Below are 24,203 nucleotides of genomic sequence, written 5' to 3'. Positions count from 1 at the left end.
TGGTCATCAATGACCATGCTAAATGGGTTTCAATAGACTGGTAGGGATAGAAGCCAGATCAAAGTGGGCTGCAGGGTGAATTGGGGGTGAAGAGAAGGTGGGGTATAGCCATCTTTAAAAAACTACCTGCAAGGCGGCGCCTGTGGCTCAAGGAGTAGGGCGCTGGTCCCATATGCCAGAGGTGGTGGGTTCATAACCCAGCCCTGGCCAAAAACCACAAAAAAACGAAACTACCTGCAAAGGAAGTAAAGAAATGGGGAAAGTACTTCTGTTTTTAAGATAAGAGAAACTAGAATGTGTGCTTTGAGGATGATGTAGTAGACAATTCAGAAAAGAGGGAGAAACTGATGATGCAGGAAATAAAAGAGGCTGGAGGCAGGAAATCCTCAAGAAAACAGGAGAGCTGGATTAACATTTGCCTGAAACACACACACACACACACACACACACGTGTGTGCACACACAGAATTTGGCAGCATTCACACTGACACACATCCAGACCTGTCCCAAGAGTTATGGTAACTCATCACCTAACAGCCAAACTGACACATTCATCCACATTCCCCCTGGCCCACCAAGTCATAATCACATCCAGTAGTCACTGGCCACATACAGCCACACTGACAAGCCAGATGGACCCACCAACCTTGGTACCCCCCGACCCACCCACAGAGGAGCCCACACCCCTTCTCAGGTTCACCTAACGCCCACTTCTAATTCCCAGGCCCTTCTTTTTCCCGGTGGCCTTGATCTCTTAGGAGGCAAATCCAGGTCTAGGCTCAAGAAGAACAGGGAGGGCTTCATATCCAAAGAAAGGTTTTATTAGAAGAATGAGAGGTGGCAAGATGGCAAGGTACATCGACTGTGGGGCCAAGAGAAACAACCGCACACACAAAATCCCTGGGACAACTCAGAGAGCCTGATGCAGCTTTCTTCCCACCCAGCCCACCCACAGCCCTTTGTGAGTAAAATCACCCTCTCCATTCTGGTCCCGTGGGAAATCTGTGTGCATGAGCAGAAAACAGTGAAACAAATCCCCAACTCACTGGGATAAATAAATTGCACTGGATATTTTTGAATGTTCAAATTTATGTACAAAATAAATAAATAGAACAGACAGCAACAGGACTGTGTGCAGCCTGGATTCAAGTTCTGAAGTTTGTGCTTTAATCTTTGTTCCTTGATCACCCCTGCTACCCACTTCTCTTCGAAAGTGGGAATGGTCCATGGAGCCCCCTGGGGCCTCCTGCAGCACCCCTTTTCTACGGGTAAGTGATTCTGGGAGGAGGGGCACCAAAACCTTAGTAGCACCTCTGATTTATTAACAACTAGGAGTACCTACTGCTGCCCAGACACCCAAATGGGAAGAGTCTCCCACGAGCCAGACTCTTCCAAGCCAAGTTTCTGCCCAAGTCTTACCCAGCAATCAAAGGTTAGAAAATTGCACATAAGACAAATACTGAGCCCTAAACTTAGCAACCAACCGCCACAGAGAGGCCACCCTCCCTTATCAACCCAGATCCCTAACTCCAGGGTTTCTGGATGAATGCTCTCTTTCTGGCCTGACTTTAATCCCACCTTTCAGTCCTTTTGGACCCACCCCGCTGGATCTAAGGCCTCATTTTAGGCCTTCAGAGCCCCCTAGGTCTGGGGCAGGAGAAGTGGTTATTTCCGATGCTTGGCTTCCTTCTCTGAAGCCTTGGTTTCACTGCCCGCACTGCTTAGAAACATCTTGTCCAACCCTTTGAGTGACTCCAGCAAGTAGTTCTGGAAGGCAGTGAGGGCAGCACAGATGGCAGGCCCACCAAAGCCATGGGTGATGAGGCTAAAGTGCGTCAGGCAACTCTGCACTCCGGGCTCCAGGATGAGTGCTGGGCAGCTATTGCCCAGTGGCGAGCGGTCCTGAGCCATCAAGTCCGCAAATTCCTTGCAGATCTGCCTGGTGAGGAAGGAGGGTCAGAGGTTAGAAAACAAAGGCCTGAGCCCCAAAGAATAATGTACATTATTCATATACTTGCCAAACCCCCAACAGTGTGCAAGTGATGATCATACCCATTTTACAGAAAAGAAAACTAAAGTTCAGAGAAGTTAACGGACTCGCCCAATCACACAACTAGGAAATAGCACATGTCGATACCTCACAATGTCTCTCTTTTGAATGTCTGCAACCTTCCAAGTACAGCTCAACTACTGACTGCCTTCTCCAAGAAAGCCAGTGCTTCACAGAACTTGGTCTTTGAAATTATTAGGGAACGATCCAGAATCTGCCTTGCATAACTGAAATAATAGCTAGCAGTGAATATTAATTGAGGCCTAGATGCTGTGCCAAGTACACCACATGCTCATCTCACTTAATCCTCTTCACAAATCTATACTATTATTAGTATGGATGAGGAAACTGGTTTCAGACCGGTTAGATGACCTGCCAGAGTGACTCAGCTGAGACCTGAATCCTGCTCTAGTTTGTAGCCATTTTTCATTTCTTTGTTTTATCCTGTGTATGGGTTGGGAAAGAGAGTCACTCATCACCCATCTTTGTGTCACCATGGAACACCCAGCCAGCATCTGCAATGTAACTGAGACCCGGAACATACTTGACCAGTGAGCTCATTAGCTGATGAGGTGAACCCTGCCCAGAGCTGTGTTTCTCCAGCTGCAACGTGAGCAACCTCAGAGGTCTCCCCATTTGGTGGTCTCATGAATCTGAGCTTCCTCTTCTGCCTAGAGGATTTGAGGGAATTCTCATGGAAAGGACAGTGAGGTTGCCATTTGAAGGACCACATTACATGGGAGAACTGGAGGGTGTTCTAAGCCGGAGAAGGGCAAGCCCAAGGATGTGAGGACAGGACAGAGCATGCAAATTGGGAGAGTGGGTGGAGTTTATGCAGGCCAAACTGTAGGTGTCTCAAAGGAGTTTGGACTTGAGCCTACAGATTGATGCCTCTCAGATTTCTCTCTCCTTCCCTCTCTTTCTCCTTCTATCTTGTTCTGCAATGGGATTGCTCTGGTCTGAGTATTTGTGTCCCCTTAAAATTCATATGTTGAAATCTTACCCTACCCCTGGGTGATAATATTCCTTGGGAAGAGACTAGGTCATGAGGATGAAACCCTGATGAGTGAGATTGGTGTTCTTATAAGAGGTCAGAGAGAGACCCCTCATCCTTCTATAATATGGGGACACACAACAAGATGCTATGAGCCAAAAAGCAGGCCCTCACCAGACAGGGATTTGATCTTGGGCTCCCAGCTTCCAGAACTAGGAGAAATACATTTCTATTATCTATAAAGCTACCCAGTTTATGATATTTCATTATACCAGCCGAGATGGACTGAGACAAGGGCCCTTTCTAGAAAACTGCATCTTGATGGAATGCTAGTTTGTTAAACAGGCTCTGAGCTATCCCAACAGACCTGGTTGGAGAATCATGTACCTGCAGCAGGAGCCACTAAAGATTCTTGTGCAGGGGAGTTGTGCCTGAGCAGGGAGGTCAAGAGAATGGAGGCTCTGGGGTGGAGGTCCAGGAGTGAGAGCTGAGTTAAGGTGGCAGTACGTGAACAGTGGTGAGGGAGGCACCAATAGGACTTACAGAGCGTCCAGTGTGGCATGGTGGCCTAAGGGACATCACTGGAGCAGAGGGGCTGATGGGTAAGGCTGGAAGAGGGAGCCTCAGACCCACCGTGGGTCCTGGGGCTGGTGGTGCCATGGAGCTGGGTAATGAGTGCAGCACCCGTATCTGGGCCTGTGTAAGCCTATGCGTGACACAGTTTTTACTGATGTACAGAACCCAGATGTGCTCACATGTGCTTATATGGAGTGTATGTTTGGTGTGAGGACACGATGCCCAAGTATGCCCATGTGAGATGCCCAAGGATGCCTGTGTGGCATGCACATGTGTGCCCCTAGAGCCTAACCAGGAAGCCTAGGTGTGTCTCTGTGGCCACGCGGGCTGCATGCACATGTGTCTGCTTGTGGGCCATGTCCTTTGTGCCTGTATCTGACTCTGTGATGTCTGCCTGTGCATTGCACCTATGTGTGCCTGTGTGTGGCACCAAAGGCAGCCTGCGCACGGCACCCCACTCACTTGGCGGCCAGCAGCATGCTCTTGCGGCCATGCAGCTCCCCGGGGTCGGCATGCTGTCGGCACAGGTACTCGGCCGCTGCTTTGGCTGGGAACTCTGTCTCACACACGTAACCGAAGTCTCGGGCCAAGTGCACGGCCTCTCCTAGGGGGAGGGAAACTGTCACTTGCTGCCAGCCTGTGCTACTCTGAGCCTGGAGCACAGCCTCGAACCTCCAAAACCCCTGGCAAGGAGACACGCAGCCCCACCCAGCTTCTGTAGATGCCCCCTCTGGCTTCCCTTCCCAGCCCAGCTTCCCTTCCCTTCCTTGAGGCCACCAGGGATGGGCTGTAAGCTCAGAGAGGGGAGCTGGACCCACCAGATATGCCAAAGCCAGAGCCCAGAGCCACTACCTCCAGGACAGAGGGGGTCTCATTCCCTTCATTCCTTTACCACATCCGGATACTGGCCACTCCACACACACACACACACACACACACACACACACACACACACACACACACACGGCTAGTAGCTCTCTACTGCACGTGCGCCAGGCTATACACAGATATCACACACACACTTTCCTTCTACCTGACAACAGAGGATACAGATATAGCAACACATATGCACATGGCTAGACACACCCCCCTGCATCAGAGAGGGTCACACCTGATGATACATGTCCCCTCGAGTTCACTCTCATGCTCACATTCAGGCCTCACTCACCCTCCACCAGCGAAGTCAGCAGCGTCACGTTGGCGGCCTTGCGTCGGCCAGCTGGCAGGTTGAGACCAATCTTCTCCAGCCGTTCCCGCAGGCACCGGCCCCCGTTTTTGGACTTGGCCCTTGACATGCACAGAGAAAGACAGACACACAACTATGAACTCAAGAAGGAAGCATGTAGACTAATGTGTTACCCCACCACCACCGCCGCCCGGCTTGGGTCTGGCCCTGGGGGTGCTTTGGGGTCGCTTTCAGCAAGTCCTGACCTCTTCCTAACCTCATTAGTTTTATAGCCAAGATCACCTCTAGGAGCCCCTCAATTCTCTCTGGCCTCTCAACAGCAGGGGGAGCCTGGGCTGGAGCAGGCTAGGCCAGCACCTTGGGGTCCTTAGCACACCAGCTGGGCCATTCACAGCTACCCAGGGACACACAGGGTGGACACACAGAGAGATACACAGGGAGATGGGGAGAGGGCAGACATGCAGCCAGCCTGGGATTCACAGACACACACACATAGATGGGCACACCCACCAAGGGCCAAGAATACAGAGACATAGACACCAACAAAGACCCACAGACACAGACAGGACAGAGAGACACAGGGTCAGTCAGGATCCCAGGGACATATGTAGATGATATGGCAACTCTGTGAGACTCTCAAAGAGATGCTCAAAAAGACCCGGAATAGGGTGGCGCTTGTGGCTCAAGGAGTAGGGCGCCAGTCCCATATGCCGGAGGTGGCGGGTTCAAACCCAGCCCTGACCAAAAAAAAAAGACCCGGAATAAAGAAATACCCCCACAGCTGCACCAGTGCAGCTCCCACACACAGGTGTACACATGTAAGCATGCGTGTGACTAGCTCCAGATGTACATGTGATTACACACACACAAACACACACAGCAGGACACAGTCCAGCCCACACACCACGCTGGAAGTAACACAGGACACTTACACTCATGGAAACATGTAGTCCTGGCCACCCCCTACTACACACACGTGCACGCACACACATGCACACACCATCCGTAGACTCATGAAAACTCATGGCCCTGAAGCAGAAATACCCTTCCCAGGCACGAGGACATACAGAGAGTGACAGCGTGTGACTACAAAGACAAACCACAGACCACCATGCTCCCCACCCCAAAACACACGCGGGCAAAGCCTATGCTGCCGCTGGGGATGGGCCTGGGGGTGCCTTTCCTAGGGGAGGGGTTGGAGATGGCACTCTCTCCCCCCAACCCAGCCTCGTGCGTCTTGCCCAGTGTGGGTGAATTCTCACCCTTCCCTGTGCCCAGCCTTCTTGCTCTTTCCATCTCCCCCCCCTCAAGCTCACCCTCCTGTGATAGCTGCTGGGGACCTGGGCCTGCCCCCACAGCACGCACAGCCTGGAGTCCCTGGGGCCTCTGATCCCAGGGACACCGAGGCAGACAGGATGCCGTGGCCCGGGGTGAGGCTGGCCCCCTCTTTGATGCACTGAGAAGGGCTGAGGAGACCAGGGCTTTCGCTGGGTGCTGTGTGGCGGACATGGGCTGGCCTTCCTACCTGCGGAGGACGCCCCCCAGGAGGGAGGCGTTGAGGCACTCTGGAGGAGAGAGTCGCCGCTGTACCTCCCCCACCGTCACCTTGTACTTGGACGTCGAGCTGAGCAGTGAGAGCCGGCCAGGCACGGAGCAGAAGACCTCACCAGGGTTTGTGATGCCGCCAACCAGGCTGTCTTTAGCCACCACGAGGGCCGAGAGGCTGCTGGCTTTGGAGGGGATGGGCACTGTGGAGCCAGGGCAAGAGCAGGGAAAAAAGGAAGCGCTGAGCCAGGGGCCACAGCACATGGCACCTGCTGCTAGCAGTGTATGCGGAAACGCTCAGCACCTTTCAGATTCTATTCCACTTACTTTACAGAGGGAGAAACCGAGGCACTATGAGGTTAAAGTGACTCACCGAGTTCACACAACTAATGGGTATGAAAACTGAACTGAGAGCTGTCTGGCTCTTGAACCCATGTCCCCCTCACTGAGCTGGGCTGTCCCTCTTAAAACTCAAAACAGCTTCAGCAGAGTCCTGGTGTTTTGGCAGGTGCCATGAAAGAGGGAGCTGGAGTGAGGATTCCCGGGTCACTGCGGCAGGGCCTGGCTAGGGAGTCCCCAACTGCCCCTTCCTACCTATGATTCCCATGTCTTTCTTTCCTCTCCCCAGATCAGCAAGGGACTTGGGGGTGCTGGAATCCACATCCTGAGGACAGGGAAGTTATTGCTTTATTAGACTCCAGCCCTGCCAAGTTACTTGGCATGCTCAGGGAGACCACCCTCTCCCCCAAATACTCCCCAGTTATCTCTGAAGGGCAGAGAAGGGAATCTGAATCTGAGAGGTCAATTTTCTAAAACTCACTTAGATACTCTTGGCTATTAAAGAAAGTACTTCTGCAGTCTAACCTCCATCCTCCTGCTTAGCCTCAGGAGGAAGGGAGAATATTAAGGCACCTGCTTCTTCAGAGGAATCACTTGGCCTTCTCTTCTTTCAAGAAATTGATTGCCAAGGGCGGTGCCTGCAGCTCAAAGAGTAGGGCGCCAGCCCCATATACCAGAGGTGACGGGTTCAAACCTGGCCCCGACCAAAAACTGCAACCAAAAAAAAAAAAAAAGAAGAAGGAAAGAAAGAAATTGATTGCCAAAATGTGGAAACAGCATAAATGCCCACCAACCCAGGAATGGATTAACAAGCTGTGGTATATGTATACTATTATATACTACTAGTAGTATTCCATATACTACTAATGGAATACTATTCAGCCATTAAAAAGGTGGGGAGGCTCAGCACCTGTAGCTCAGCGGCTAGGGTGCCAGCTACATACACCGGAGCTGGTGGGTTTGAATCCATCCCGGGCCTGCCAAACAACAATGAGAACTACAACCAAAAAATAGACGAGTGTTGTGGAGGGCGCATGTAGTCCCAGTTACTTGGGTGGCTGAGGCAAGAGAATCACTTAAGCCCAAGAGTTTGAGGTTGCTGTGAGCTGTGACAGCACAACACTCTACTGAGGGCGACATAATGAGACTCTGTCTCAAAAAATAAAATAAAATAGATGGAGACTTTACATCTTTCGTATTAAACTGGATGCAAGTGGAGCATATTATTCTTATTAAAGCATGACAAGAATGAAGAAGCAAGAATCCTATGTACTCAATTCTGATATGAGGACAATTGATGACCTAGTACATGGTGGAGGGTGGGGGAAGGGAGTACAGCAAGAGGGAAGGAGGGAGGGGGTGGGGGATCACAGTGTGTGACAGACCTCTTAGGGACAGGACACAATTACAAGAGGGTCTTTACCTAACAAATGCAATCAGTGTGACCTGGTTCTTTGTACCCTCAATGAATCCCCAACAATAAGAAAAAAAGAAAAAATTTTGAGAGCCTTGGTGGAAAAGGCCCTGTGTGTGTGTTGAGAGTGGGGACAAGTTGTATTCTGGGGCTAACACTTACCAATCACTCACTATGCTGTGCTCACCTCACTGAATCCTCAGGACAGCCCTCAAGGGCTTATTATCATTCCCACTTTACAGATGAGGAGACTGAAGCCCAGGGAGGTGATGTATGCCTGAGACCACACGGCTGGTGGACTGAGAACCAGCAGCAAACCCAGGGCTGCCTTCTCCGAGGCTTAGTCTGCCAGCCATTTGGCAAATATTTGCTTGGCACCTGCTGTGCCAAGAACTGTGCTAGGCCTAGGGAGTACAGAAGTAAGCAAGGCTAACCCTACCCCTAGCCTGGCAGAACCTTCCAGTCTCTTGCCTCTCTGAATGAGCATTCCCACCCTCCACCTAGCCACTCAGCCAGAAACCTGATGTGATACCCTGTACTTCTTTCCCCTGCCCATCCCATCTGTCACCATGTCCTGTGGTATTTATTTATTTAGAGACAGAGTCTCACTCTGTTGCCCTGGGGTTGAATGCCGTGGCGTCATAGCTCATAGCAACTTCAAACTCCTGGGCTCAAGTGATCCTCCTGCCTCAGCCTCCTTAGTAGCTGTGACTACAGGTACCTGTCACAACATTCTGCTAGTTTTTCTATTTTTAGTAGAAACAGGGTCTCACTCTTGCTCAGGCTGATGTGAACTCCTGAGCTCAGGTGATCCACCCACCTTGGCCTCCCAGAGTGCTAGAATTATAGGCATGAGCCACTGGCACCTGGCCAGCTTCCATTTTTTTATATGGCTCAGATGGGGCCACCACTCTGTATGCACTCAGACAGTGGCTCACTTCCCACCTGAATTTTTGCACAGCCCCTGCTCTGGCCTTCCTGCTCTGCTCCAGAGCGATCTGTTCCTCTGGATGCATCACTCTGCAGCCTACAACTTATCAGTGCCCGGTCAGTTCCCTGAGAGTCCAATCCCAGCTCCATAGCTGGGCAGAATGATGCTCTCATCAGTGATGCTCTTATCCACCAACTCTCAGAATGATGCTCTTATCCGCCAACTACACACCAAGTGCTTTAGGTGAACAGCTCTGTGGAGCAGTTGTGATTATCTCTGTCCCCATTTCCAAATGAAGAAACTGAAAGTTCAAGGAGGTTCAAAAGGCACACAGCAAGTAAGCAGCAGGAATGGGTCTTGCACTCTGACCAGTGACTCCAAGTTCACATCCTTAACTATCATGTTATGACGGCCTCCTTCACCCTCCTTGTGTTCTGGCTTTTTCCTGCCCCTATTGACGGGTCCCCATTTGTCCTTTAGGTGCTAGATCCCCACTAATCAATAGAAATAGAATGTGAGCCACACACATAAATCCATATTTCCTAGAGACAGGGTTTCACTAGAGACAGAGTCTCTAGAGAGTAGTGGCATGATCATAGTTCACGGCAACCTCAAACTCCTGGGCTCAAGTGATCCTTCTGCCTTTGCCTCCCAAGTAGCTGGGACTACAGACACATGACACCATACCCAACCAATATTGTTAATTTTTTATAGAGATGGGGTCTCTCACTATGTTGTTCAGGCTGATCTAAAACTCTTGGCTTTAAGCAATCCTGCCACCTGGGCCTCCCAAAGTGCTGGGATTATAGAGTGTGAGCCAACACGCCCGGCTGAAATCTCTGGATTTTTAAGCATTGGCAAATGATTCAAAGATTTTCAACCTTGCACAGACCAAATGGAATCAGTGTGAAGTGCCCCATGGGATGTGGGCCTCCAGCATGTGAGCTTCTTGAGCCCCACAGAGCTTTCTCTGTCCCAGGGGCCTTTCTCTATGCTACTGAGTTTAGGCACCATTCTGAGCACAGAGCTTCCCCCAAGTTCGTTCTCACCCACCCACCCCCACCCACCCCACACACCCCCCCACCCCCTGTCCCAGCATTTCCAAACTGAACTTTCCTTGTGTACTTTGTGGCTATCTTCCCCACCAACTAGGAGCGCCCCCTAGGGTAGGGTCTTGGCATAGGTGGCCGTCAGTGGATGTGGGATAAGTTAGTGATGCAAAGGCCCCCAGGGATCCCAAGTGGGAAAAGGGTGATGGCCCAATGCCCAGATGTCAGGGGGGTAGTGAGGAAGCTTTTTTTTTTTTTTTTGTAGAGACAGAGTCTCACTTTATGGCCCTCGGTAGAGTGCTGTGGCATCACACGGCTCACAGCAACCTCCAACTCCTGGGCTTAAGCGATTCTCTTGCCTCAGCCTCCTGAGTAGCTGGGACTACAGGCACCCGCCACAATGCCCGGCTATTTTTTTTGGTTGCAGTTCGGCCGGGGTCGGGCTTGAACCCGCCACCCTCGGTATATGGGGCCAGCGCCTTACCGACTGAGCCACAGGCGCCGCCCCGTGAGGAAGCTTTTATTAGCAAGTGATAATAAACCTGCCCTTTCTCCCTGGGTCCCCACCGGGGAGGGGTCAAAAGATCATGGATGGGGAAAAAGCGAGGAGTCAGAGGATGTGGAGAACGAGCAGCACACTCCCCACTGCCCACGCCCTGCCCCACTGAGTTCCGTCTACCCAGGGCAGGACCAGAACTGGGGTAAGACAAGTAAGGTGCTCATTTTGGGTGCAACATTTAAGAAGGCACCAAAATAATCGGTAGTTAAGATATGTGGTATTTTAATGCAATATTAAAAACAAATAAAAATGTAAAAAAAAAATCCATGGTGAACAAAACATCAAGATTTTGAATAAAGGCAGGTTCCGATCCTGCTCTTGCATGGCCCTGCCTCCTTGGCCCTACCTTCATCCTGATCCTGCACCAGAGTGAGCAGCAAGGGCTGCCTGATTCAGAAGGAACAGCACTAGGCATGCACTAGGAGCCGGCTGTGGCCCTGCCCTGCCTACCCACAGTGCCCCCAGGTCTGTGCACATGTGTGCACATCTGGACAAACTTCTCTCTTCGCCTGTGTCCCTCTGTCTGAACTATTCTATATCTTGGTTGTTTTATTGGTTCCATAACTATAGTACATAAATTTGTCAAAATGTATAGAAATGTACATCTCGCCTATGGCTCAGTTGGTAAGGCGCCGGCCCCATATACCGAAGGTGGCAGGTTCAAACCCGGCCCCGGCCAAACTGCAACCAAAAAATAGCCGGGCATTGTGGCGGGCGCCTGTAGTCCCAGCTACTCGGGAGGCTGAGGCAAGAGAATCGCTTAAGCCCAGGAGTTGGAGGTTGCTGTGAGCTGTGTGATGCCATGGCACTCTACCGAGGGCCATAAAGTGAGACTCTGTCTCTACAAAAAAAAAAAAGGGGGAACTATACTGCATACATGTATAAATTATACCTCAAGCATGATTTGAAAAAAATAAAACTACAAATTGATAAATTAAAAGTAAAAATAGCCTGGGCTTCATTGCTCAGTGGTTAGAGTACTGGACTTGTAAACTAGGGGTCAAGTTCTATCCTTGCCTGGGCCTCCCAATGATTAATAAATAAATAAATAAATAAAATCAAAAACCAACTTTAGGCTGAGTTGTGGCTCATGCCTATAATTCTAGCACTCTGGAAAGCCAAGGCAGATGGATTGCCTGAGTTCGGGAGTTTGAGACCAGCCTGAGCAAGAGCAAGACCCCATCTCTCCACTAAGAATAGGAAAAAAAAAATAAATAAATAAAACAAGACAAAACTAGCTTTGTGCCTATAGTTTCAGCTACTCAGAAGGCTGAGGTAGGAGCATTGCTTGAACCCAGGACTTTGAGAGTGCTGTTAGCTATAATGCCTCAGCACTCTAGCCAGGGCAACAGAGTGAGACTCTGTCTCAAAATAATAATAAATAAACAAACACATAAATAAGGGTAAAGTGACTGCTTTCCCTCCTATCACCCCTAGCCAGAAGGAGGGAGTTAGAAGAACAGGAAAGTCTTTCTTCTAGGAGCCTCTTCTATCCAACTTCTGTGAAAGCCTGGGGCCCACCAAGGCAAAGAAAGCCCTGTGATATGGAAGAGACCAAGGCCGTGTGAAGCTGTTTGTGTGCCACAACGTGGCTGTACATAAAAACTGGATGCCCTTGTCATAGAAACAGCAGTGAGGCTCAGATTGTGTACGTATACACCCATTCAACAAATACTGAACCACAGCGATACATGTATACCCAGACATAGTCCCTGCCCTCCCCCAGTGTGTAGGGACGTGGCAGCCTGCATATGGGTATCTATCTACAAGTGCCCTCCTGTTGGTGCGAGACTTGTGCAAACATAGGTGCGACTAAGTGTAAGTGCCCAGCATGACACGTGGACATGTGTTTGTGTATCTGAGAGATAGACCTTGTTGCTTCCTCTGTGCCTTTTTCTTCAAAGCCTTTTCCCTCAGGAATGGCAAGAGGGCATAGGTGTGGTGGCTTACACCTGTAATCCTAGCACTCTGGGAGGCCGAGATGGGTGGATTTCCTTGAGCTCAGGAGTTCAAGTCCAGTCTGAGCGAGAGTGAGACCCTGTCTCAAAAAAAAAAAAAAATAGCTGGGTGTTGTGATGGGCGCCTGTAGTCCCAGCTACTTGGAAGGCTGAGGCAAAAGAATCACTTGTACCCAAGAGTTAGAGGTTGCTGTGAGCTGTGATGTCACTTACTCCACTGAGGGTGACAAAATGAGACTCTGTCTCAAAAAAAAAAAAAAAGAATGGCAAAAGGGCTGGAGTCCAAGATTAGGGGAATAAGTGGGGCCTGAGAAGGAGCAGTCATGGAGGTGGGAATCAAAATAGCATAGAAACCAGAGATAAGGGCCTTTGTTTCCCACTCCCACAGGACAGGCCCCACTATGGTGACTTCAGAAGCTGACACGGTCTACTCATGGAGAAGTCATTCACACACACATGCTCCTGCAAACACAAGAGCTCCCAGTTATTCAGCCTGTCTGATAAGACACTCACACAAGTCTGCACAGTCTATCCACAGGTGGTAGACATGGTTTCACTATTGAATCTACTCTCCCAGAAAGCTTGTGAAAATTGCAATTCCTTTAGAAGGAAACACAGGAGAAAAATCTTCATGACTTTGGCTGGGCAAAAGTTTTCCAGATACAAAACCCAAAAGCATAACCCATAAAAGAAAATAATGATATAGTAGACTTTTAAATTTAAAAAAACTTTAAAAGTTTAAAACTTTGCACATCACGCCTGTAATCCTAGCACTCTGGGAGGCCGAGGTGGGTAGATAGCTTGAGCTCATGAGTTCAAGACCAGCCTGAGCAAAAGCGAGACCCTGTCTCTACTAAAAATAGAAAAACTGAGATAAGAGGATCGCTTGAGCCCAAGAGTTGGAGGTTGCTGTGAGCTATGATGTATTGGCACTCTACCCAGGGTGACAGCTTAAGACTCTGTCTCAAAACAACACACAACAAAAAAACCCCTTTTGCACATCAAATGACATTATTGAGAAAATAGTCAGGCATGTTTGATGTGAGGCTGCAGTCTCAGCCACTCAGGAGGCTGAGGCTGGAGGATCGCTTGAGCCCAGGGTGTAGGCTGTGATTGAGCCCAGGCTGCACTATGATTGTGCTGGTGACGAGCCACTGCAATAGGCCTAGGCACCATAGGGAGACCCCATCTCAGAGAGGGAGGGAGGGAGGAAGGAAGGAAGGAAACAAAAAAAGATAAACCAGGCTCGGCTCCTATAGTTCAGCGGCAAGGGCGCTGGCCACATACCAGGGCTGGCAGGTTTAAATCTGGCCCGGGCCTGCCAAACAGCAATGACAACTACAACAACAACAACAACAAAAATAGCCAGGCACTGTGGCAGGTGCCTGTAGGTCCAGCTTCTTACTAGGCTGAGGCAAGAGAATCTCTTAAGCCCAAGAGTTTGAGGTTGCTGTGAGCTGTAACACCACGGCACTCTACTGAGGGTGACATAGTGAGACTCTGTCTCAAAAAAAAAAAAAAAAGATAAACCACAAACTGGAAGAAAATATGGAAAAATTTGTATACATATATTTGATAGTTATATATCTGATAAAGGATGTGTATCCAGAATATATAAAAACTCTTACAACGCAATAATAAGATAACCTAATTAGAATATTTCATTAAAAATGATAAATGAATGGTTAATAAGCACAAGAAAAAGTGGTCAACATCATTAGTCATTAGAGAAACACAAAGTAAAACTATCTGGAGATGGTTATAAAACTAACCATTAGATGGTTATAATCAAAATTCCAAGTGTGAGTGAGGATATAGAGAAACTGGAACCCTCACACATTGAGATGGGAATGTAAACTAGTACAGCCGCTTTAGAAAACAGCTGGCCAGACCAGGCAAGGTAGCTCACTACCTGTAATCCCAGCACTAGGGAGGTTGAGGTGGGTGGATTGCTTGAGCTCAGAGTTCAAGACCAGCCTGAGCAAGAGTGAGACCGTGTCTCTACTAAAAATGAAAAACTGAGGCAAATGGATCTCTTGAGCCCAAGAGTTTGAGGTTGCTGTGAGCTATGATAGCACAGCACTCTACCAAGACTCTGTCTCAAAAAAAGAAAAAAGAAAGAAAAGAAAAGAAAAAGAAAAAAGGGTGGCAGCGCCTGTGGCTCAGTGGGTAGGGTGCTGGCCCCATATACCGAGGGCGGTGGGTTCAAACCCGGCTCCAGCCAAACTGCAACAAAAAACAAATAAATTAATTAATTAAATTAAAAAAGAAAAAGAAAAAAAGGAAGGAAAAGAAAACAGGTGGGCAGTTTCTTAAAAACTGAACATAAACTTACCATGCAATCCAGCACTCCCACTCCTAGGAATTTACCCAGGAGCGATGAAATCATACATCTACACAAAGACACATGTACCAATGTTCACAGCAACATGCTTTGTAATAGCACCCAAGTGCTCAGTGGGTAAACAGAATGTTACAGCCATACAATGGCAGAGTACTCAGAAATGAAAAGAAACAAACTGCTGATACATGATGCTATAACAGGGATGAGCCTCAAAAACATTATGCCAAGTATCACACCTGTAATCCCAGCACTTGGGAGGCTGAGGCAGGTGGATTGCCTGAGCTCATGAGTTTGAGACCAGCCTGAGTAGGACTGAGACCCCATCTCTAAAAAAATAGTCGGGCGTGTGGCAGGTGCCTCTAGTCCCAGCTACTTGGGAAGCTGAATTGCTCAAGTCCAAGAGTTTGAGGTTGCTGTGACCTGACACCAGGGAATTCTACCAAGGGCAACAAAGTGAATCTCTCTCGAAAAAAAAAAAAAAATTATGCCACGTAAAGAACCTAGATGCAAAAGTCTACATATTTATATGTTCTATTTATATAACATTGTCCAGAATAACCAAATTCATGGAGAAAAAGCAGACCAGTGGTTGCCTAAAACTTTAGGTGAATATAGAAATGAGTTACAAATGCAAATAAAGAAACTGGAATGGACAGATATTTCCATCAAATGAATTGTAGTAATAGTTACACAACTCTATACATTTACTAAAAATCATCAAACTATATTTTTACAATGGGTGAATTTCAGGTATGTAAATTTTACGTCAATAAAGCAGTTAAAAATGTCAAGTGTCAGGGCTGTACATCCAGAGATTCTCATTCAGCAGATGTGGGGTGGTGCCTAAGAAATCCGTATTTTTAACAAGCATCCCCATGTGATTTGGTAGCACCTATCCAAATCTAAGGGGAACAGCAGGAGGAAGGCAGACAGAAAGGGTGGTGACACTTCCCCCAGCCCACTTGAGTATCATCATCTCCTCCAGTAGGACCTGATGGTTAACTTTCTTTCTCATCAAAGAAAGAAGGTTTGGGTTTCTTTAAAATATAGATCCTACCCTTCACTCTCCTGCTCCATGCTCTTCCGCTGTTCCTTGGTTTCCATTGTCTTTAGGTAAAGTCCCAACTGTATCTGCACAGCACTGCTTTTTTAGCTGTTTTCTGGGGGTAGACAGTAGCCTGAGAGGTAAGTGAGGAAGGGTTGTGGAAGTGCAAGATCAGATTTCGTTTTCACCTATGTGTTTCATATTTTGTCATGGATTTTTTGCACTATCTTTTATTTTAAAATGCTGGGCGCAGTGGCTCACCCCTGTAATCTTAGCACTCTGGGAGGTGGACACCGGTGGATTGCTTGAGCTCAGCAGTTCAAGACCAGCCTGAGCAAAAGCAAGACCTGTCTGTACTAAAAATAGACTCTATCTCCAAAAAAAAGAAGTGTTGCATTAAGAGGCTGGGCATGGTGGCTCACACCTGTAATCCTAGCACTCTGGAAGACCAAGGCGGGAAGATCACTTTAGCTCAAGAGTTTGAGACAAGCCTGAGCAAAAGGGAGTGCCTGTCTCTACATTAAAAAACAAAAAAAAGTAGCCAGGTGTTGCTGCAGGTGATGCCTGTGGTCCCAGCTACTTGAGAGGCTGAGGCAGGAGGATTACTTGAGCCCAGGAATTTGAGGTTGCTGTGGGCTAGGCTGACTCACTCTAACCTGGGCAACAGAATGAGACTGGCCCCCCCACCAAAAAAAAAATGTTGGTGGCGCCCATAGCTCAGTGGTAGGGTTCCAGCCACATATACCCAGGCTGGCGGTTTGAACTGCAACAAAAAATGGCCCAGCATTGTGGCAGGCGCCTGTAGTCCCATCTACTTGGGAGGCTGAGGTGCCATAGTGAGACTCTATCTCAAAAAAAAAAAAAAAAAAAATGCCGCATTAAAATATTATTCATCTTAGCTGGAACATATTCTTCTTAGCAAAGTATCTCAGGAATGGAAGAAAAAGTATCCAATGTACTCAGCCCTACTATGAAGCTAAATTATAGCTTTCACATGAAGGCTATAACCCAACTAGAGCGCAAGACTATGGGGAAAGGGCCAAGGAAGGGGAAGGGAGGGGGGGGGAGGTTTTGGTGAAGGGAGGGTAATGGGTGGGGCCACATCTATGGTGCATCTTAGAATGGGTACAGGCGATTGATTTAAGCTATGATTTAACAATAAAAAAAGAAAATAATAATAAAATAAAATATAAAAAATAAAAAAATAATAAAATTTTATTCATCTTGATTACTGAGTTTTTATGCCCTCTTACAACTGGCTTCATAGCGGAATACCTCCTCCATCTCACCAGGCGCTGGGACTCCTGGGAGACTCATCTGGATGCCCAGACCCTCCCCACCACCCTCCTTCCTGGGAAGGGCCAAGGAGAGCAGGGGAGAGAGTGAATCTGTAAGTCACCTCCTGTCCTGGAGACCTCCTGTATTGGGCAAAGGAGCCGGTGGAGAGGGGTTCTCCACCCCCAAGTAGACACTCACTCTTTCCTCATCTCAATTTCACTCCTGAACCACCCGCTTCCAGGTGAGACCGTATAATCTGAGACCCACACAAGTCTTTAACCCTTTTAACCTGACTGACTTTTCCAGAGAGGGCCTCTGCAGACCCGCGCCTAGCCGTGAGGACAGTAGCCCCTTCTATACTCACCCCCTCCCAAAGCACTCAGTCTTCAAAACCGGCCGCCCCTTCATTGACGAACTCCGACTGCGCTGCTGAGCCTGGCTCAACTCTGTCCCAGCCTCAGGCCTCACCCTCCCTCCTCTGAGCTTCGCCGGGGTCCGTACAGACCCTCTCACCGGTTCTGCCTGCTTTCTGTGTGTCTGGGACGGGTTGCAAAATTGAAGGTGACAAATGTGGCCATAAAATGGAAGGCTCTCTAGGCTTGTCTGCAGCGCCCTGCCCCGCACGTGGCTGTAACCCGCGGGCCACCTGGCAGCGCGCGGGGCACCGACAGGTGCCCGAAGTCAGCGAAGAGTTCACGCCCCAGGTCTGGGTTCCAGAGCTTCCAAGCTCTTCTCCCGGGCAAAGTCTAGGCCCGAGGTCCCCCCGAGGTAAGAAGGCGACTTCTGGTGGGAGCCCGAGCTGCCTCGGTTGCGCCCCTAGGACTCCAACCATCCGCGACACAGCCGCTCCGCCCTCCGAGCCGGGAGGAGCCGGAGAGTCCCACGCTTGGTCTAGCCCAGAGCGACTTTCTGTAATTCTCGGGCCTGGCGGGGTAGGGTCCCGCACCAAACTCACGGGTCGCCAGAGGGCTTCGGGACAGGACCAGGGATCCTGATCCATCAGGAAGGCCCGCGGGTGAAGAAGGGCGACCCCCACCGCACTGCGACCCCAGGGCAAGCGGTGAGGCTGGAGTGTGAGTCTCGCTGTGACCTCGGACAGCAGAGAGAGAATTGGCTGTGCGGTAGCGACTGGGGGAGAGGGCGGGGAGGAGCAGGGCTGCAGCCACCCCACTGCCCAGCCGCGGCGGCTCCCCTGCGCCGCCCGCCTGCGCTCGCCCTGGGTCTGGACAGCGGGATCCAGGCCGGCGTTTGCAAACACGAAGCGGGAAAACGCCAGCATCAGAGGTCCGAGCTCGCGGCTTCCCTCCGTGGGGAGCCTGCGGCTCTTTTCGCTTCTCGCTTCACCAAGGCGCCTCCGGCTGCGACTCGACGTCGGGAGTGGAGCGACCAGGGTCTCCACCGCTCCACCTAGCTCGCCTCGGTGGGCAGGTTTGGGGTCCGCGGGTGCACACGCCTGGGTCCCGCCCCGCCCGCCCCCAGGAGCCAGCGCGCCGCCCCCAGGACAGTCCAGGCCCCATTCCTTGGACTGAATTTGGGAATTCTGACACACACATAGGTCTGAAGTTTTGGAAGCTGATGTCCTTTAACAGAAAACCAACTCAGGGCAATTCCAGTCCCTCCGGACATCCCTTTCTCCTCCCAACTCTGGCCCAAGGTTAAGGTGCTCAGAGCAACAGCCGATCCTACTTCTCTTCCCCAGGGCAGAGGTTCTCAGCCCCAGGCTTTCCCAGGAGCAGGGTCTTGGCCTCCCTCAGAGAGTCAGTGAATCTAGGCCCTCAGCCTTGTGAGCCCCAGCAGGAGGAGGGATCTGGGGGCTGCCACTTTGGTCCTATTTCCAGAGAATGAAGCCCAATGTCAGGCTTTTGCCAACTGCAGACCAAGCTCTCCCTTCCTTTGGGTTCAAGAAAGGCACTGTCTACTAAGCCACTGAAGCACTGGCCAGCAGAACTGGGTCCCTTGTGCAGCCATATACCCAGTGTCCTCCCCACCCCCAGCTCCAGGTGACACAGCCCCAATCCCTGGCCCTCTCCTATGTTCTGAGAGGCCTGTCTTCTCATCTCCCCTCTATACACTCTCAGACATTCAGCCAACTCCCAGCTCCTCATAACCTAGATCCAGGTCCTGGAAGTCCAGCCCCTGTCCCCTACCCCCATTCCAACCCAGCCTACTCTGAGAACACAGGTGGAGGGCAAACAGAGCCCAGGCTTGAATTCACTGCTTTGAAAAACAACTTGAGCCAAACCCAAAACAGCTTCTGCCGTGAGCCCTGAGGGGTTCCTGTGCACCTCCAAATTTGGGCACCCACCCCCAATCTAAGGACCTGGCTCAATGCTGGGGCCTCTCAGAGTCTGTTTCTCTCTCTGTGTGTTTCTCTCTCTCTTTCCCTCTGTCTACCTTTCCCTGGCACCACCAGAACTTGGTCAGTTCTTAGTCTTGAAAATACACTCCGAGATGGGTCTCGCTGAGAAGAGACACAGATACTCCCGCAGATACACAAGGAGGGAAGCTTACACGCTTAGAAATCCTCAGATACCAAAGAAAAATTTCAGGACCCAGCAGAAATACTGTCACACACATTGAGCCCCTACATTTAGAGAAATGTACCAACATATATAAACACACATCACAAATACACTCACAGAAACAGATGTACACATGCAGAGAAATACTAGGACACCCAGGAAAGGACCATATGAGACCTGGGCTGGACCCTGAACTCACAAGAACACAGGCACCCAGGAGCAGGCAAGCCCTTACACCCACACACTAACACACAGTGTTCACACACCAGCTCCCCTAATCCTAAATGCCAGAAAAGGCTCCTGTAAAGAAAATTCCTCCCAGGAAAGGAGAGGCCCCCAGGCCTTCCTGGGAAGGCAGGGGCAGAAAGTACCTACCAGGGTCCACAATGTTAAGTCTCTGTAAAGTGAAAATTATTTATCAAAATCAGAGGAAACAGCACTTCCATTCCCACCTCTTAGGAAACAGGGAAGTGGTTTAACTGGTTCTGCAAATCAATTCCAGATCCGTAAGGGGCTCTCCCCTTGGCAGGGAGAGGCCAGGCCCCAGGAGGCAGCCAACCCAGTGAACCCAGACCACTTGGCCCCCTGGGGGCCACAGTGTCCCAGGTCAACTCTCCAAGCCCGGGCTGGCAGCCCAACCTCTGACTAGGGCCGCAGCCTCGGCTGCCCCTCTACTGGAACAAGAAGAGTGCCTGGTTGACACCGAGCTTGACGCGGAGGCGGCACAGGATGCGGTGAGGAAGAGGTCTGCGAGCCTCCAGGGCCTGCACCATCACGCCCGGCTCTGCCCTGGGAGATGCCCGCAGTTCCTTACCTTTCTTGATCACCGACTGGTCCAGGAGGCTCATTCCCGGCTCATCCATGGTCTGCAAATAAGGACGGCACAGCGGTGAGGGCTCGTGCGCACCCAGTCGCCTGTCATTTCCCAAGCTCTTCTTGCCCCATCCCTGTCTGCACCGCCCAACGCACACCACCATCGCCTGGGGCGGCCACAGGCGGGACTAAGGAATCGCCGAGACTACGCACCATCTGCCACCCTGGTTATGCCACTGTGCGGTACAAAAAGAAAAATCTGAACCTTAGGAAACTACCGCGCCTCTCTTTGCCCCAGACGCAGGCTGCCGCATGAATGCCCTACGTGCCTCAGCGGCCAAGCCAGGAGGGAAGGAAATGATAGCGTTCCTGCTCAGGGTTGCCGCCAACCAGGCTTCGCGCGTGGACTCAGGGCCAGGCCATCTTAATGGCCAGGCAGCGTTTAACCCAGGAGGTGGTACGCATCCCCAGAGTCACCAGTGAGAAGTGGTAGGGCTGGGAGAAGAGTCAGGTTTCTGCTTTTGTCGCCTTTTTACCTCCAGGCTAAATCACTGCGGCGAGTGGGGCCGCATCCCAGACCCTCACCTGCAGGTCCTCCAGGCCCGGCGGCGCTGCGAGCCCGGGAAGGCCGAGGGGTGCGTCTGCCAGGCCGTGCGCGCCGTCGGCCAGGCCGTGCAGGAGCCGGGGCACGGTGGCGACGTAGTCACGGCGCGGGTCAAGGCCCAGGGCGCGGGCAGGCGGTGCCAGGAGACTGGGCGGCTCGTCGTGGGTGCGGGCGGAGGCGCGGGCCGCGGCCCATGCAGCCTGTGGAGGCTGCGGTTGCGCCAAGGGCGTCAGGCCGCCGTACGGGTCCCCAGCCAGGTGGGGAAAGGTAGCAGCGGCGTCGGGAGCCTGGCCATAGGGAAGTGGCGGCTGTGGGTAGGGTGGCGGGAAGTAGGGGGGCTGGAAATCGGCAGCCGCAGCGGCGGATGGCGTGTGGCAGAGAGGTGGTGCGGGTCCATAGGCCGCCTGGGGTAGGGACGACAGGCGGGCCCCACCAGCCGCTGCGCCTAGCCCGTCCGGGCGCTCCTGGGGAAGGAGAGGGAAGCATTAGGCGACACACTGGCAGATGGAAGGACCTCAGCCCCGAAGGATCGTCCTAAGCTCGAGAGTGTCCCGCCCGCTTACTGGGTCCGACGTCTATCTCTGAGTGACCCACTGGCATGGAAGCCTCAGGCTGGGGACAGCGGTCCCTTGTGCCCCGCTTTCTCAGCCGGCAGAGTCCCTGTGGCGCCCTCCCTCCGAGGTTTTATTGGCGTTGGTGCGAGGCAGGAGGACTGAAAGGTCCAGCGCTCAGGCTCCCCATCCCGCGACCAAGTATGCCCCGGTGTCCTGGGACCCGAGACCACTCACCATGGCGGAGTAAGCGTGCACCAGCATGGAGTGGGTAGCGCTGGCCGCGAGGCGTGGCGGCCGCCCAGCCTTCGCCCGACGGCGAGCGCTGCGGGAAAATCGCGGGGAGCCGGCACAGCCAGCGAAGGTCACAGCGCAGCAGCCGGGTGCCACCCGGCCCGGATCCCTGAAAGCGTGGGGTCCTCAATGGTGAGTGTCCCTGGGCAGGTCCATGGAGGCGGGACGGACCGGTGCGAATCGTACTTGGAAAAGTCGGTCGGCCAGTACCCAGAACCCGCCCTTCTCCCTCTGAGCGCAGCCTGCTCCATGCACTCCAGTTATAGTGGCGGGGGCGCGCCAGGCCTCCGGGGGCGCGCATTAAAGAGACAAGCTGTGGAGGTTGTCTCCCTTTTCCCCAGCGGCCACTAAAGGGGAGGCGTGGCTTTGGCCGGACCGGGTAGGGTGGGTTGAGGGGCAAGAATTAAACCCTTGTTGGGCAGTGCCTGTGGCTCAAGGAGTAGGGCACCGGTCCCATATGCCAGAGGTGGTGGGTTCAAACCCAGCCCTGGCCAAAAAAAAAATAAATAAATAAAATAAACCCTTGTTGATCTGACATCCGCCTTTTGGGCTTGGAGTTGGAAGCTGCGGTGAAACAGAGAAGGATTCCAGGCTGGGACTCAGGGGCTCTACGTTTTCTTGGCTCTATCGCATCCTTGCCTTTGAGCAAAGCACTGCTTTTCTCTGGCCTCAGCTTCCGCGTGTGTAAAATGGCATCAGGCCTTTCTCTAATCACGTCACTGGACTTTGGATGAGGTGAGCGATCATGAACGTGGAAGAAGTCTGTGAGCTGCAGACTCGAGGCGTGTCTGTTGCATGTGTGTAGGGGTCGGTCAGAGTTTCTCCTGAATGGTTCTGGATCAAAACTTTTCTGAAGGTGCCCACCTCACTAGGGCTTCCTGGGCCAGTAAATCCCAATGCCAAGCCAGGGTCTGAGGAAGTCAAAGACACAGACTGGCCATGGATTTGGCATGAGCTCCCCCTAAGAAGGGGCCACCCTGTTTCTGAAGCCAGAGGGGCCTGAGCTGAGGGAGTGGGGGGGGGGGCTTTGACATGCAGGGGCTACTAAGGACTCTGTGTGTAACTGACTCCAGCAGATGGGCCTTGATTACACTACCATGCAGGTGCTATGTGTTCGTGTGTTACCATGTCACTCCCTCTTTTTTCTCCTAAAACTTAATCCTCCCCTCCTGAGAAGCAGAGAAAGGGATTAAAGACAAGCAAATGGCAGGAATGCTAGGCAGAATGAGAATTAAGAAAGCAGAAGATAAATGTTTTAAAAAGCAAGAGGATGCTCAGACCAGGGCATAGTAGAATAATAACCAAAACCACTTATTACAGACTGTTAGGCTCTGTGTGAAGTACTTTATGAATATTGAGTTACTTAACTCTCGCAATGGCCCTATGAGATAGATACCCATATCACCCTATTTTCAGAGGAGGAGTAAGGCATAGAGAGGTTAAATGACTTGTCCAAGGTCATACCTTGGTTAAGTGGTGGAGCTGGGGTAGTCTGCCTTTGATCCCTCTCTGTGCTCAGAATCACTATTCTGTGTTGCCTCGGACTCAGGCTTCTAGAATTTAGTTCTGACCTGAGTGACTGTGTGATCCTGGGCAGGTCCCTTTTCCTCTCTGATCTTCAGTTTCTGCAACTTTAACAACAACAAAAAAGTGGGGGAGGGCAGAGAGGGCTATTATTTTCTTAGACCCCTTTTTAGTGAAGTAGAAGAAGGCAAAAAAAGGTAAAAACATTGAGACAGAAGAAAAGAGAAGGGAAGGTGAAACTGATACCATTAACCCATGGAATGTATGGTTCCAGCTGGGAACATGGCAGGGGAAGAGCTCAGGCCTGGGTTATCTTAGCTTGGGAGGCTGTGGGAAAGGAAGAGGCTAGCAGCCAAGGATTCCTCACTAAGAACTTTCCAGAGGCTGGAACCTCCAGTGAGGGTGGTGGATAAAGCAGAATTGGGCAGCTCTGCAACTTTCCTGCCACCCACATATGTGGGTGTGTGAGTCTGTGGAGACACCTCCTTCCCACCCTAACCCTTAGCCACAGGACAGGTGTCAGTGCATGGCGTGCAAGTTGGCGGACCCCTCTGCAAGAAGTCCGGGAATAGCAAGGGGAGTGATGCCTGTGCCCATCTGGGGAGCTTCCTGCTCTGTCCCCCAGGT

General features: G+C 51.2%; 1 protein-coding gene across 1 annotated transcript; it reads right to left on the bottom strand.

Annotated features, from left to right (window-relative positions):
- Positions 1 to 1,665: 1,665 nt before the first annotated feature.
- On the bottom strand, positions 1,666 to 22,070 carry TFAP2E (transcription factor AP-2 epsilon). Its single transcript, XM_053576732.1, has 7 exons — positions 21,996 to 22,070; positions 21,189 to 21,671; positions 20,605 to 20,656; positions 6,332 to 6,554; positions 4,789 to 4,907; positions 4,083 to 4,224; positions 1,666 to 1,939 (listed from the first exon to the last, which is right to left on the bottom strand). The coding sequence occupies exons 1-7, from the start codon at positions 22,020 to 22,022 to the stop codon at positions 1,666 to 1,668; spliced, it is 1,320 nt and encodes a 439-aa protein (XP_053432707.1). The 5' UTR covers positions 22,023 to 22,070.
- Between the last annotated feature and the right edge of the window lie 2,133 nt (positions 22,071 to 24,203).

This window comes from Nycticebus coucang, chromosome 22, assembly GCF_027406575.1.
Source record: "Nycticebus coucang isolate mNycCou1 chromosome 22, mNycCou1.pri, whole genome shotgun sequence".
Classification (NCBI taxonomy): domain Eukaryota; kingdom Metazoa; phylum Chordata; class Mammalia; order Primates; family Lorisidae; genus Nycticebus; species Nycticebus coucang.
This window is presented reverse-complemented; position numbering and strand designations above follow the sequence as displayed.